Consider the following 14,863-nt stretch of genomic DNA (forward strand, 5'->3'; position numbering starts at 1 on the left):
TTAAGTTGTTTACTAAGATGACGGACTCTATGTTGTCTAAACCATATGATGAAATAGGTTACAACTGGTTGAAAATATGTACAATCTGTTGTTTTTCTATACTCTGTTAAAACTTATAAAATGTCAGATGACAAACAAATGTCAAATGTTTAAAAGTGCGCTAATATCATCAAAAGTCAAAAAAATATAGAAAATACTGATTTCATGTTTTAGAATTTAAGGTTTCAAAAGGGAAAAGTTATGGATAAAGATGAAATAATTGAAGCATATGCCAACACCGTCAAGGAATATATATTAGATGAAGATAAATTAGTAACGTATATTACTTTAAGTAAGGATTTATGCGTACATGTTAATAATTCAAAAAAATTACTACAACATGTAGTTCAAGATCTTGAAAAAGAAAATATTAAACTTAATGTTAATTATATAGTATCAGGTTTATTAGAAGACAATAAAGCGCAGACAAAAGTATGTACAAAAGAAGATCTAAATGTTGTTAAAACATCGTTCAAGATTTTATTCTATGATCATGTATATAGTGTTTGTAAGGGTTCCCCGGTAGTTGACAATGCGTCGCATCTATTACTAACCAAATTTGAAGATTTCAATCTATGTTCTGGACAAATTAAAGGGTCTGAGTGTATTAAGAGGTCTACAACAGAAATCGGAAATTTAAAAACTAGCAGCGAGGAACAAATAATTATTGAAAGTAAGCCATTAATAACACCTGCAAAGAAAAGTAAAACAGTAAACAATGATCTGAAGTTGAAAAATGGTGAGGATACTAAAAATGGATATAGATCTGAAGATCTGACCTCCACTGTCAAGACTGAACCAGTAACTCCTAAAAAGGAACCAACTCCTACAAAACAAATGACCAACAAAACTAATGGTCATAAAACACAAAAAGGAATTGCAGGCTTTTTCAACAAGCCAAGTGTTCCTGAAAATAAAAAAGTCCCGAAAGAAACAAAACAAATTAAAGCAGGAAATGAGTTAAAGGAAACTGTGAAAATAGAAGAGCAGCCTATGGAAGTAGATAGCAAACCAGAAGTAATAGCTAAAAAAGTTGTTAAGGATGAATTAAAAACTAAAAGTGACAATGAAATGTTGAATAAGATCAAGAAATCTTCTAAAGTTGATAAAAAACGTAAAAGAGTTTTGCATGTATCAGATAGTGATAGTGATACAGAGAATGATCCGTTTGTTGATAATTTGAATTCTAATATAGATTCAATTGATCCTTCTGATGATGAAATACCGGCAACACCGTCAGCTAGTATCATTAAAATTACTTCAGGCATCACTAACCCTAAGAAAAAGAGAAAAATTGTTAATAAGACATATACAGATGAAGATGGATATATTTTAACTAAGAAAGAGGAAGTATATGAAAGCTGTTCAGAAAACGAGGAAGAGGTCCCATTAAATAATACTAAAGTTAAGGAAGAAAAGTCAGACACATCCCCAATAACAAAGACCGTTCAAAAAAATCCAAAGAAAAAAGTATCACCACCTCAAAAAGGTAAACAGTCCACTCTTACGAATTTCTTTAAAAAAGTTTAGATTGGTCTGGACATGTTTTAATAATCATGTAATTGTAACCTTTTAAATTTGTTATACAAGAAAAAAATATTTTCACACCATGTGCAAGAAATAAAAACATTTTTTTTAACCTGTGTCACATTATTTATCCTTATGATGATAATATATTTAAATTTATGTAACATTATTTATAATTAATGATGATTTCTTGTTAAAAATGATAAGTAAAACAAAAAAATAGAGAGTTTTAAATTTTTTTAATAAGATAGAATTATCTTTTCGCTCCAATAGCTACCATCCAATCGGGATGTACTTGAACATCTACAAGATATGAACATTTTGTGTTGTATGTGGAGTTTGTGACATCTTGATTGGCCATTTGTCTGAAAATTAAAAATAATTACTCTTATAATTTATGTACACACTCAAAAGATCTGCATTTGTTTTGTCTATGAATCTACTCACTTGTTTTTTGAGTAACTGTCATAAAAAACCTTTACTATGCCATCCATACCAGCGGAGCATAATATTGAATTATCTGCATTTGTGTCATTAGGATCTGACGATATTCTGTTAGTCAAGCTAGCCTTTCCGACTGCTGACCAATCTAATGACGTCACTTTACTATGATGTCCTCTGTATTCATGAATACAGTTGCAAGCGGCTAGATCCCACACTTTAATTTTTTTATCATCACCTGTAATAACAAAATCCTATAATTAGGTAACCATTAATAAGATTCAAATATATTACAAGATTCTATTATAGACATTTGTGTTGTATTAAAGTTCGAGTAAGATCATAAAATAATAAATGTTTAGTGTCATCGTTATAAGATAATAAATATTCCTGACCTGCACTAGCCAAATGTTTCCCTGAGGGTGAGAAGGCCAGTGCTCGTGGTGGAGCGCGATGTCCACACAATACACGAACAAGTCTAGCGTCACATACACTCCACATTCGAACCGTGCGATCCGCGCCTCCTGACGCCAGGTACGCCTCGTTGGGATGAAATTTTACGCACTGTATTACATTAGAATAATATATTACTTTTATTATAACAATATATAATACTTGCAGAATATACTGTACACTATTAGACATAAGCTGGAACTTAAAAAGTTAGTCTTTAGAAATTTATAACTTCGGCACTTATACAAAAATCATATTATAATTATTACTATATGAAATATACAAAATAATAATTTCGGAACATCTTAACTTAGTTTAAAACAGTTCATTCGTCTGCCCATGATCACGGTTGCTGAAAAGTAATCGAAACGTCGGGAGTATGTAGTTTTTTACAAAAATAAATCACGCGTAGTTTATCCGAAAAATACTAGTTTCATTTAAATGAATAAAACTCGCGAAAATCAAATCAAAAAATTGTTATACTTGATAATTCACTTACGGTAACATCAGATAAATGTCCCACAAAAATCCTAACTGGAAATGTGCGATCCAATGACCATAGTTTTGCAGTTCTATCATGAGATCCCGTTACAATAAATAAACCATTTTTGGATACGTCCATGCACCATATCGGATAATTGTGACCTCTGAAAAAAGAATCGAATAATTGAATTGTTACTATAATAAAAAATCTAGCAATTTTTCATTTATATTTTATATAATATACAGTTACCGGTATATAGAAGCACATGAATAATCTGACAATTTCCATGCCCTCATGGTATTATCGTGGGATGCGGACAACACTAGTTGCTCTTGAGCTAGAATACTGATAGCTTGAATTGGACCAGAATGACCCCTAAGTGGTAAACCTGTTCCTATTTGACTGGAAAGATTACATACTAAATATTATGAAATGTAAAGATTTGAAAGAGTATAAACCAAAAAAAAAATTTTATAAAGAAATTTTATATAAACATAAATCTATTAGTAGACATTCATATATAATAAATGCATAATACTGGACATTTTAAATCTCAGTCAAGAGTATATATATTTCTAGATTAACTATTCATAGAATTACTTATTATGTAACTGTATGAAAATTCATATTAAGCAAGTGTTACTTGTTTATTTTATTTGTAAGGCAGCACTTGTGATAACTAGTAAATAATTTTGGATTTAAAGCAATGTTTAACTTACAAGGTATTGTCTAATGAAGTTTCGGGTTCGGCTGGTATACAACAAGCAATTTCCACTTCCGATATGTTTCTGTTAATCTTTTTCTTAACATTATTCTGTCCAAGATCCCAAAGTCTTATTTCTGAGTTTTCAAATCCTCCACATAACACATTACAGTATTGGTCTGTTTTACCGCATATCAGACTAAAATGGGCAATAAATTTTAGTTGCAATCAAAATGCTTCATTTAAATATTAAAAACTATAACTAAATAAATCAAACACTTTACTGGCTATCAGGAGTAGCAATTTTGTACAGTTTGAGTGGTGCAATTGTTTCTCTAACACCTTTAATAGCATCTTGCAGATCTCTCAATTCTTTGTCTACAGATTGATGTTCTGTGTGACCATTACATTTGGAAAACACATCTGTGGATTCAGAACATTTCACTATTACAATATAATAAAACAATAATAATTAATAAGTCATATGTAATAACCATTTTTATCAGTTGGTTTTTCATCACAATTCGCAACATTCATATGATTTTCATCTTCATTGTGTTCTTCATCATCGTCTTCCTGCAAGAGTGTTAAGTTAGCATTTTTTATAAAGATACATGCAAAAAATAATAATTTAATACTTACAGAAGTTTTCTTATTGTCATTATTAATATCAATATGGAACCATGTTTGTAAAACTTGTATGATTAAAACATGTCCATGTCTAGCCAGAAAAGTCTTCAGAAGGTTTAGAGAGTCTTGTGATAGATATATGTCATATTTGCAGGACCTGAGATATAATTCATTAAAGAAAAATATTTAATTCACTCATTAAATAATGTTATTAAAATTAGTTATAAGTCGATTCAAAATATTTAACAAAATATTTTTCCACATAATGGTAACTAGATCAAGTTTTTTTCGCGATTGGTCAAGTCATTCATTGATTTACATATATGTTGTTATCCAATCATTTAATATTTCAGACTTGCAATAGTACAGAAAAAAAATTTCTTACCGAAAAGCAGCTATGGAAGGTCGAGATTCAACTTCCTGCAAGGTATATATAGTTCCAATGTCATCTAACAGTTGATTCATATAGTCTTTCTCTGGGGTCTCATTATCTATAGTACCGTTTTGTAGAGAATTGAACAATTGCTCAAGGCTGTTTGGTCGGTACAGTGCTGATGGAAGATTGCCGTCTATTGGTTGGTGGTATGATAACTCCTTTTGTGGTAATGTAGCAGAGTGTCTCTTTAGAAACATTTGAGCTGCACCACCATGGCCACCGCGCAGCATTTCCAAATATAAGTGGCATAACAATGGTGTAAGTAAACCAAGTAACTCATTTTTAACCTTTTCAATATTTATTTCCTTTATAAAAGTAACCAGTCTAAAAAAATTTATGAGATATTATGGTTTAAGTATAAATTAAAATTATTATGAATAGTTTTTGTGTTAAATATATTACTTTGTGTACTGAGCGTCATAATTTCCAGGGTCATTATTAATAAGAGAAAACATAATAGAATTGGCACGGCTAGCTTCACATTGTACAATTGTAGCCACTGCCATTTCTTCAGCACTGCGACTAGTACAATTATTGTGGTTAAAGAAATCAATGTCCTGCAACGTAAAAACACTTTATTATCCTTACTGTGTAGGTCTGAATAAAAACAATCTATTGCAATAATCTACAACATAATAAAATAAATTTAAATCGTACACTTTCTTTTTGTTTTTAACATTCATTGTCCGTGTACACAGTAGCTTTACATAAAAAAAATAGTTATTATTTTAAAAATACTGTTTTTATTTAAAATGAAAGTAATTATTTGTTGGTCTACAGTAAAAAACAACTTAATACAGTTACAGAAACAAACAATACTCACGGGATAATTCCTTCGCTCTAAGTAGGATGTAACGGCTGCTTTAACTGCATCATTTCTAGTCCTTTTCATTGATTGAAAATAAAATATCTATACAAATGTAATGGGTGCTTAATATTTGAGAAGCATGAGTTTAACAATTTTTAAAAATTATTGCTAAATGCTAATAAATTTCGATACAACAATTTACTTATGTCAAAGTAAAATGACGTTTGCCTATAGACAATATCTGTTAGTTGAACGTCAGGCCATAATATTTAAAACAACCAACTACCTAGTTGGACGTAAATTATTTTTAAAATAATAGAATAGAATAGTGGTGGGGGGTGTGGTGATACTAAAGGGTTCTCAGTCCATATTTCATAATAATTCACTCATTCATTCATTCCATGATATAAAGGTAAAAAAGTTTTTTATATCAGATCATTGATTTAGATAATGTACTGTGTATATAAGCAAAGCCATACAAAACAATAAACATATAACAACGCAATCACATCGGTAAGAAGTTGTTCCTAAGCGACCTAATTAGAAAAATTATTAATGGCAAATAATTGAAAAAATAGTGTATAAGCAATAAAACACAATAAGAGAGATAAACATTGAAATGAGTGCAGATTAAACATTAATTAACTCAGATAAACAGTTTAATCTAGGAAAGTTATTTTATTTTCTCAAGTATAAAGTAGTACAAGTATAAACAGTAGCAATATGAGGGTGGTATATAAAATTTTTGCTACTGTACTGATATATGATAGAGAAATTTGTTTTGTTGAATTGGATTGGAATAAGTTTATACTGCAAATTAACAACCGAACTAATTATTTATTGATGGAGGTGTAAAAAAAAAATGGGAAATAATCGGAGAAAATATAATTATGCACGAGACTCGAAGTCATGCAAAAATCATACGAATATAATGTGATTCCTATGGACTAGTAAAACGTTAAACCAAAAATATATTATAAAGATTAAAAGCTTAAGGACCTCATTATTACGATAAAAATCTGTCATTTACCAAATCTAGGATTAGGAATGTTGCTCTTACGTTGGGAAGATAACGTGATAAATAACTTAAATCGTAGTGATAGAATGCAATAATTATATTATCAATCAACGCTTGGACAATTAATCGAGAGCGAGTATCATAAAACGACCTTTATTTTTTTAATTAAGACATTTCTGTTTCAGTCGTCCAGTTTAATTTACTGAACTTCTATTAGTGCAACCCACAAATTATTACCGGCTTCATTACTAATACTACAAATTATCATCCTATCCTATAACAATCTCATAAGCTTACTGTAACCACAAATTCTAAAAATTCCCTTCGAAATAATGTTTTTGGGTGGACATATGGTCTATTCAGGTTCGAAGTCGTTTGGGAAAAAAAATTTAGAATAATGAAAGTACTGAGTAGAAAAAATAGTACATTACACGGGGTGCGGGCATAGTTTTTATTGAAGTGATATTGTAACCTTTAGTTCGGGGACATAAATTAATTAGATTCAACATACAGAAGAAAAAGTGAAACCTAAATTACGTGTTTGTACGGGATGCGAATATCTATAATTTTGCCCATATATTCATATGAGATATAATATTGCCTATAAAGACACCTATATAGACACTTCTAGCTTTAGCACTTGCAATTTTCTTTTTCAAGTCGGAATAATTAAATTTTTGACCAATAGTATTTTCTATAGACAAAATACCAAGATCGGACGGTTTTTTCTGACACATACCTAGTAGACCTTACCTTACTTTTCTGACACATACCTAGTAGAACCTACGTTCTCCTTTGGCAACAGTTACAGGTATAGTTAGCAATACATGCAACGCTGTCCATACATTCGGGAAAATATCTAGCCAATCATTTTTTTTATTATAAGTCGACATTTATTGGCTCCCCTGATTGAAGATCTATTAATAATGGCTTTAAGCTCACAAGTTCTTCAACCAATTCTTGTCCATATAATTAATTCGGCTAAAGTTCTGCGGCTGCAATTTCTTATTATGTAATTATAGTCGAGGAAAAGCTACGACGGTACTATTTCACAAATTCCCAACAGTTGTTCAGTAATATTTAATAAAGATGCGTTGGGTAGGTCCATAGTTTTACTTACAATGTTAACTTGAAACAATATGTGATACCAAGCCACCATTGTAACATTAGTTTCTTCGCGAAGAAGGGCATTTTGTAGGGCATCACGGACTGAGGTATAGTTATAGCGAACAGCGGCAAGACTAGAAACTCTACTCTCCCAGCGAGTTATCGTATCCTTCTTCTCTATAATTGTTCATGTCTAAATCAAATTCTTGTACAATCGTGTCAAGAAAAACGCCAGTAAGTCCTGCTCCGGAAGAATTAATTACTGGCTTGTAAACAATAAAACACTCTCGCACTTAGACCTTTTCTTCATTGACATCAACGTCATCAAGTTTTCCTAATAGTTTCACCAAACCCAAGAAGTTACCATTATTAGGGGTGTATAATGTTTCCGAGCTCCCTCTAAACAGCAAATTATTGCCTGCCAAGAAGAACACTATCGACATCATTCTTTCAAGGATAGCAGTCCATCTCCATTTTTCTTCTCCAATCTGTTTTAGTAATTGTTTATCTATTCTACTGAAGTTCATCAACCTATAAGAGACTCCTATCCAACTGTTCACAGCACGTCGATGATCTACAGATGAATCGTTTGTTTTAAGACGCATTGATAAGTGCTTCCAGCCGTCAAATCCTTCTTTACCCAAATTTGTTGAGTAAACGACAGCAAAAAACAATATACTTTTTCTGCAGATTTAGAGTAAGGTACACGGTCACGGTTTTCGTTGTTTATTTCTTTACTTACAGGGCCTCGAATAAGGACTTCGTCTTTTATTAGGAATCAATAATAAGCGACCATTCTGAAATATCATCTATTTTTGTCTCTTCAAAATATGGTGATAAAGATTTATCTGATACAACTTCTTTTGTAATATTTTGAGATGCAAATGAAGTTCTAGAAATAGCTAAATCTTCTTGAATATTCTGCTCTATGTTTTCATGATCTGATCTTTTTTCAAGCGGGTTCTTTCCCTATTCTTTGGTGATAGTGAAGTTCTTGTGATGTTTCAGATAACTTTTCGACTCTCAAAAATTTTGATGGCGAATTTACAGACTTTTTAGTTTCAGCATGTTTTATATAGAATAATCTAATGTGTGTGTGTGCTCTCGCCGTGCGCTTTCGTCAATATGTGGGTTATTTTTTATTGCACAGCAATAAAGTAATGTAAACGATCTACTCAAATCATAAAGGAATTTACATAAACAATATACTTATAAAAGTTTTCTATTTTGAATGCTTCTATAATAATCTTAATATTACATACTTTTGGCCACCCGTTACTTGACCAGGGACCACTTTGTATTATTTGTTGTTCGCATGGGATCAGGATATACAAGAAAAATGAAGTGAATGAATAAGAACTAAATGTATTTTGTACCAACAAAAATATTTTATTAAAAAAATAATAAAATTTAAAAGAAAACATAAAACTTTAGAAGAAAACAAAATTATTTTATTAATGTGATTTTTGAGATTGCATTTTCTGCACAAATACTGCAATCCTAGGATTAATATTAATGCTCAAACTACTCTCTCGACTCTCATTATCTACTTTTAAACGATTCCTAGCCTTGTTTTTAATCACAAATAAAGCCGAAAACCCTTTTTCGCATAAATAAGTAGTAGAGAATACTATATATTAGATACCGTAAGGCCATTTCGCGAATTTTGGTTGAAAAAATTGCCTTTTTTTTACACTAAAACTTTTCCATTCAGTTATATTGAAAGGCGTTCTTACACTCTCTGACATCTCAATGATTTCTTGTTTGATTTCATCATTAACGTCACAAGCATTTTGCTATGCATACATGACATGCATACTAACGTAGAAACGCGTGAAGAACATAAGCCTTTGCAGTCGGCTAATAATCAAATATAATCTATGCAAAAAAAGTAGGTATCGATTATTCAACGAAAAAAAATTGAAATAACAAGTACGTTAGAAATATGACAATTAAAATCACACAGGGACACTAGAAATAAGCAACCACACACGAAACGAACTAATAGTTTTTTTTTTATGTGTCTGTTTCAAAACTTTATTAATTATCAACTTAAGAACGTCTGCACGGATATTGATAAAATATGGCACAGAGATGGATTATAGTCAAAATAAACTATGTACTTTTTATGTGACTTGAAAAAAAGAGGGTTATCTTATCATTTTCAGCGATAATTGACATCCACACGGGCGGAGCCGCAGGTAAGAGCTAGTTTATTAAAAGATTGAAAGTCGTTTCAAAAAAAAAAAAAATGCTTTGCCTTAGGTACAACTCAAATTAATAAGAAGAGTCGAATATGAAAAAATACGATTAACTAGATAAGTAGAATATAAGTCAACATATGCCTTATATTTGTTTTGTTACACCGAAATTCGGTATTTCGGTGTGGTATTTATCCCATTTTACTATTTTTCGGCCGTTGAAAAAGCAAAGCTCGTTCCTAACATATGTCAGCCAGTACACCAAATTAATATAATGATACTTATTTGTAGTTTTCATTAAATTTAATATAATTGTTCATACAGCAAATTTACTAACGAATTAGTTCATTCTCCGCCACTTCATAGTCCGTCGGACGATATACCTATTTATATGTGCACATGACCTGCCAGGCGGCGCGGCGCGCGGCGTTTGTGTCACCCGCGAGTTTTGAAATCGTTCGCAGACCACTTTTTAAATCCCGCGGACCACCGGTTGGGAACCACTGCTGTCCACAATTATATATTTACACTTGAGCACGTTTTGTTACGTTTGTACAACTTGACAATTCAATGGACAATTGCTTTGTTTGTTGAAAATATAGCCTTCGTCCGTGCAAAGACGCGCACAGTATATTCTGTTAGTGTCGTGTAGAATGGAGGAGACACGATCCGGGATTAACTTTTGAATAAAATAAAATTTTACAGGCTCGACTGAAGTCACAATTAGGAACTTTGTTAGTAGATCTAAAACAACACATAGACAATTGCTTGCCCAGCGAAAGAAGTGACGATGTGACAAACGTCGCGCGGGTCGCGACCCGCTCACGCGCTTCGTCGAACGTCGTTAATGTCAAATTTTGATTGAATTTGGCCCCCCCCCCCCTTTGATGGCGCCTGGGGCTGTGGCACCGCTCGCACCGCCCTAGCACCGGCCCTGATTAGCTATTAAGTGTTTAGGATTGGTGTTGTTCATGTCGTTACAAACGCAAAAGCAGTAGTATTATTCACAATGGTTTACCCTGCAGTCGCCTCCTATAGCTTCGCTCTACTATTATTCGTGTAAAGTATCTATAGGCATCTGTCCTAAGCCATAAACCAAATAAAAATGTTAGTCTATAGTCTATGTAATCAGCTTGACAGAATAGACAATTTTGATATGTCATCTAAACCGCTCATTGTGTTATTTGCTTTCCTATTTTAATTAAATACTACGTTACATGGTGTCAGAACTATTTAAAAACGTGTTAAAAAAAAGGAAACGAAGAAATTCGTGAGAAAGTTGTAAAATGGCTACGAACGACGCAGTATCTGGAATAAAGCCGCCGGCTAACCTACAAATTGACTCGGACAAATCAACGTGTTGGAAAAACTGGTTACAACAGTTTGAGTGGTATGCAATCGCTGTTCAGCTAGATAAAAAGCCAGCCGATGTCCAGGCAGCAACATTTATGGCAGTAATAGGCCCAGAAGCGATCGAAATATACAATAGTTTCAATCTGAGCGATACAGAAAAAAAAAACCTGGCCGCCATCAAAAACAGGTTCAAAGAGTATTTTGCACCAAAAACAAATATATCATTCGAAAGATATATATTTTTTAAGATTGAACAAAATGAAGATGAATATTTTAACGAATTTTTAACCCGAATAAAAACTCAGGCAATCAAATGCGAATTTGACAATTTACTGGACGAAATGTTAAAGGACAAAATAGTTTTTGGTATCCGATCCAATCAAGTCAGAGAGAAATTGTTGACAGAGGATAAATTAGACTTAACCAAAGCTATTAATATCTGTAAAACTAGTGAACAAGCGTCCAAACAATTAGATGAGTTTGAAAGCAAAAATAAAACAGATAAAGTACTAGTAGTCAAAAACAAAGTGTCAAAAACAAAGAAAATGAAAATTTTGACTGCAAAAGGTGTGGTTCAAATCACAAACGCAGAGAATGTCCAGCATTTAACAAACCCTGTACCAAGTGCAACAAAAATGGTCACTTTGCCAAAATGTGCCGCACAAAGAACTATAATCCTAAATTAAAAAATAAAGTGAACACTGTAGAAGAAATGTCAGATTGTTCAGAAGACGAGGTATATATATCAGCTGTAAGTGGTGGAGATAAGAAAGACTGGACAGAAACAATACAAGTTGGTAAAATAAAATTTGCTGCCAAATTAGACACAGGAGCACAATGCAATGTGTTACCGAGACACTTGATGAACAAACTAAAGGCAAGTCTGAAACCAAGCCGAACAAAAAATTTAATAAGTTATACAGAAGATAAAATGGCAGTTCTAGGTGAAGCAGAGTTACTATGTAAAATAAAAAATGAAAAAAGAAACATAATATTCAAGATAGTTAAAGAAAAAGTTACACCAATTCTAGGACTTGATACATGTGAAAAATTAGAACTTATTGCACGAGTGAAAACACTGAAGGAAAGTGAATGTAAAAACAATATCTTCGAAGGCTTAGGATGTTATAAAAACTTTGAATATGATATTGACCTTATTGAGAACCCGAGACTGGAAATTAGACCGTCAAGAAGAATTCCACATGCTATAAGAGACGAGGTAAGGCAAGAACTTGATAGAATGGTTAAGTTAGATGTTATTAAACCAGAAACAGAGCCTACCCCTGCCGTGAGTCCTATGGTAATTGTGAGACAAAAAGGTAAAATAAGAATCTGTATTGATCCGTCAGATGTAAATAAAAACATTCTTAGACGTCATTTTCCACTTACTACTATAGAAGAAATTTCAGCAGACATTAAAGGTTCTAAATTCTTTGCATTGTTAGATTGTACAAAAGGATTTTGGCAGATTAGACTTTCTGAAAGAACACAAAAGATATTAACTTTTGCTACGCCATGGGGAAGATATTCTTTCAAGAGACTTCCTTTCGGAGTATCATCGGCTCCTGAAATATTCCAAGAAATTTTAACAAATTTGCTCAGTAAATTTAAAAACGCAAGAGTGTCAATCGATGACATCTTTATCTATGCAAAAAGTAGAGAAGAACTTAAGAAAACTGTTAGCAAAGTTATAGAAACACTGAAGAATTCAGGGTTCAAACTAAATAAAAATAAGTGCATTTTTGAATCAGAAAGAATTAAATTCCTGGGGCACATTGTTTCAGCTAATGGACTAGAAGCAGACCCAGAAAAAGTTGAAGCCATACAAGCAATGAAGACGCCAACAAATAAAACGGAGCTACAGAGACTACTAGGAATGATCACATACCTAAATAAATTCATCCCGAATATGTCAGACCTAACAAATCCACTAAGAGACTTGCTACACAAAAATACAAACTTTATATGGGAAGTTCATCACGAAGAAACATGGAACAAAATAAAACAAGTTCTCCAGAGGCCTCCAGTATTAAGACTATATGATGTAAATAAACCTGTAACATTAAGTGTAGACGCAAGTTCAAAAAATCTTGGTGCGGCACTCCTCCAAGAAGGACAACCAATAGCATTCGGAGCAAGGGCGTTGACCAAATGTGAACAGAACTATCCACAGATCGAAAAGGAAGCACTCGCTATACTGTTTGGATGTAAGAAATTTCACGAATATGTTTACGGCAAAGAACTGACAGTAGAATCAGACCATAAGCCACTTGAGTCTATCTTCAAGAAAAACATACAATCTGCTCCAGCAAGATTGCAACGGATATTATTTAATCTTACACCATACTCACCAAAAGTTATATTTAAAAAAGGTACAGAGATACCACTGGCAGACTTCCTTAGTCGAGACTGTGATGCCTCTAATCTAAAATATGAACAAGAAGAAAATCTGAAAGTTGCAGTTATACTACCTATGTCAGTAAATGCTAAACAAGAGTTAATTACAGCCACAAAAGAAGACCAACACTCACAGTTACTACTTAAGACAATAATACAAGGATTTCCAGACAAAGTCAGGGACCTTCCTACAGAACTACAACACTATTTTAATTTTAAAGAAGAACTAAGCTATCTGAACGGTATAATTTTTAAAGGAAATAAAATTGTGGTACCTAAATTACAGATCCCCAAAATGCTAAAGAATATTCATCAAGGACATCTAGGTATAAACAGCTGTTTAAGAAGAGCACGACAACTTTTCTATTGGAAAGGACAGTACCACGACATTATAAAACTAGTCAAAACCTGCTCCATCTGTGAACAAACACAAAGAGATAACATAAAAGATATAGTGCTAGTTAAAAAATTTCCTACACTTCCATGGCAAATAGTTGCATCTGATCTGTTTGAACTAAAAGGTAAAACTTACATAGTAATCTGTGACAGCTACTCCGGATATGTGGATTTTCGACAGCTAAAAGGTCAGTCATCGTATGAAGTTATAGAACAATTGAAACAATGGTTTGCCGTGCATGGAGTACCAGAAGAGCTACAAACTGACAATGGACCACAATACATGTCCAGAGAATTCAAGGCCTTTCAAAAAGAGTGGAAATTTAACCATGTCACCTCCAGTCCACATCACCCTCAGGGCAATGGGCTTGCTGAAAAAGCAGTTCAAGTAGTCAAGAACATATTGAAAAAATGCAGTATGGACAAGTCTGATGTCCAACTTGCTTTATTAAACTGGAGAAATACTCCAAGAAATGATATTTTAGGCTCACCCAATCAACGTCTATACAGCAGAATTACCAGATCTCCATTACCTATAAACGACAACAACTTAAAACCAAAAATAATAACAGGAGTGACCACTGAGCTTAAACGACTAAGAGAAGTACAAGCCAAATATGGTAATAGGCACACTAAAAAACCAGATTCTTTTGAAATTAATGAGAAGGTCAGACACAAAGTTGCCCACCGTCAATGGGAGGGGGCAAGGGTGTTAGAAAGGCCTGAAGGTTTACCAAGATCCGTTATCATCCAAACTGATCAAGGACAAATACTACGCAGAAACTTCAGTCATTTGCACAAGACTCAAGCAGACATAACCAGAAACAGAGTGGTAGTTCCTGATATTAAATATACAGAAGAACCAACAAC

At 32.8% G+C, this 14,863-nt stretch overlaps 2 protein-coding genes across 2 annotated transcripts; one reads left to right on the forward strand and one right to left on the reverse strand.

Moving 5' to 3' along the window:
* Window positions 1-125: 125 nt before the first annotated feature.
* On the forward strand, window positions 126-1,678 carry LOC116769009 (DNA polymerase delta subunit 3). The gene has a single exon (XM_032659981.2). It carries the CDS (start codon window positions 241-243, stop codon window positions 1,567-1,569), a length of 1,329 nt encoding a protein of 442 aa, XP_032515872.2. The 5' UTR covers window positions 126-240; the 3' UTR covers window positions 1,570-1,678.
* Window positions 1,679-1,786: 108 nt separating this feature from the next.
* Window positions 1,787-5,740, reverse strand: LOC116769082 (TAF5-like RNA polymerase II p300/CBP-associated factor-associated factor 65 kDa subunit 5L). The gene is made up of 12 exons (XM_061529491.1): window positions 5,537-5,740; window positions 5,116-5,270; window positions 4,663-5,037; window positions 4,290-4,434; window positions 4,142-4,223; window positions 3,932-4,070; window positions 3,664-3,846; window positions 3,194-3,346; window positions 2,960-3,107; window positions 2,403-2,571; window positions 2,014-2,245; window positions 1,787-1,931 (listed from the first exon to the last, which is right to left on the reverse strand). The coding sequence occupies exons 1-12, from the start codon at window positions 5,603-5,605 to the stop codon at window positions 1,820-1,822; spliced, it is 1,962 nt and encodes a 653-aa protein (XP_061385475.1). The 5' UTR covers window positions 5,606-5,740; the 3' UTR covers window positions 1,787-1,819.
* Window positions 5,741-14,863: the final 9,123 nt, after the last annotated feature.

Source organism: Danaus plexippus, chromosome 5 (assembly GCF_018135715.1).
Source record: "Danaus plexippus chromosome 5, MEX_DaPlex, whole genome shotgun sequence".
Taxonomy (NCBI): Eukaryota; Metazoa; Arthropoda; class Insecta; order Lepidoptera; family Nymphalidae; genus Danaus; species Danaus plexippus.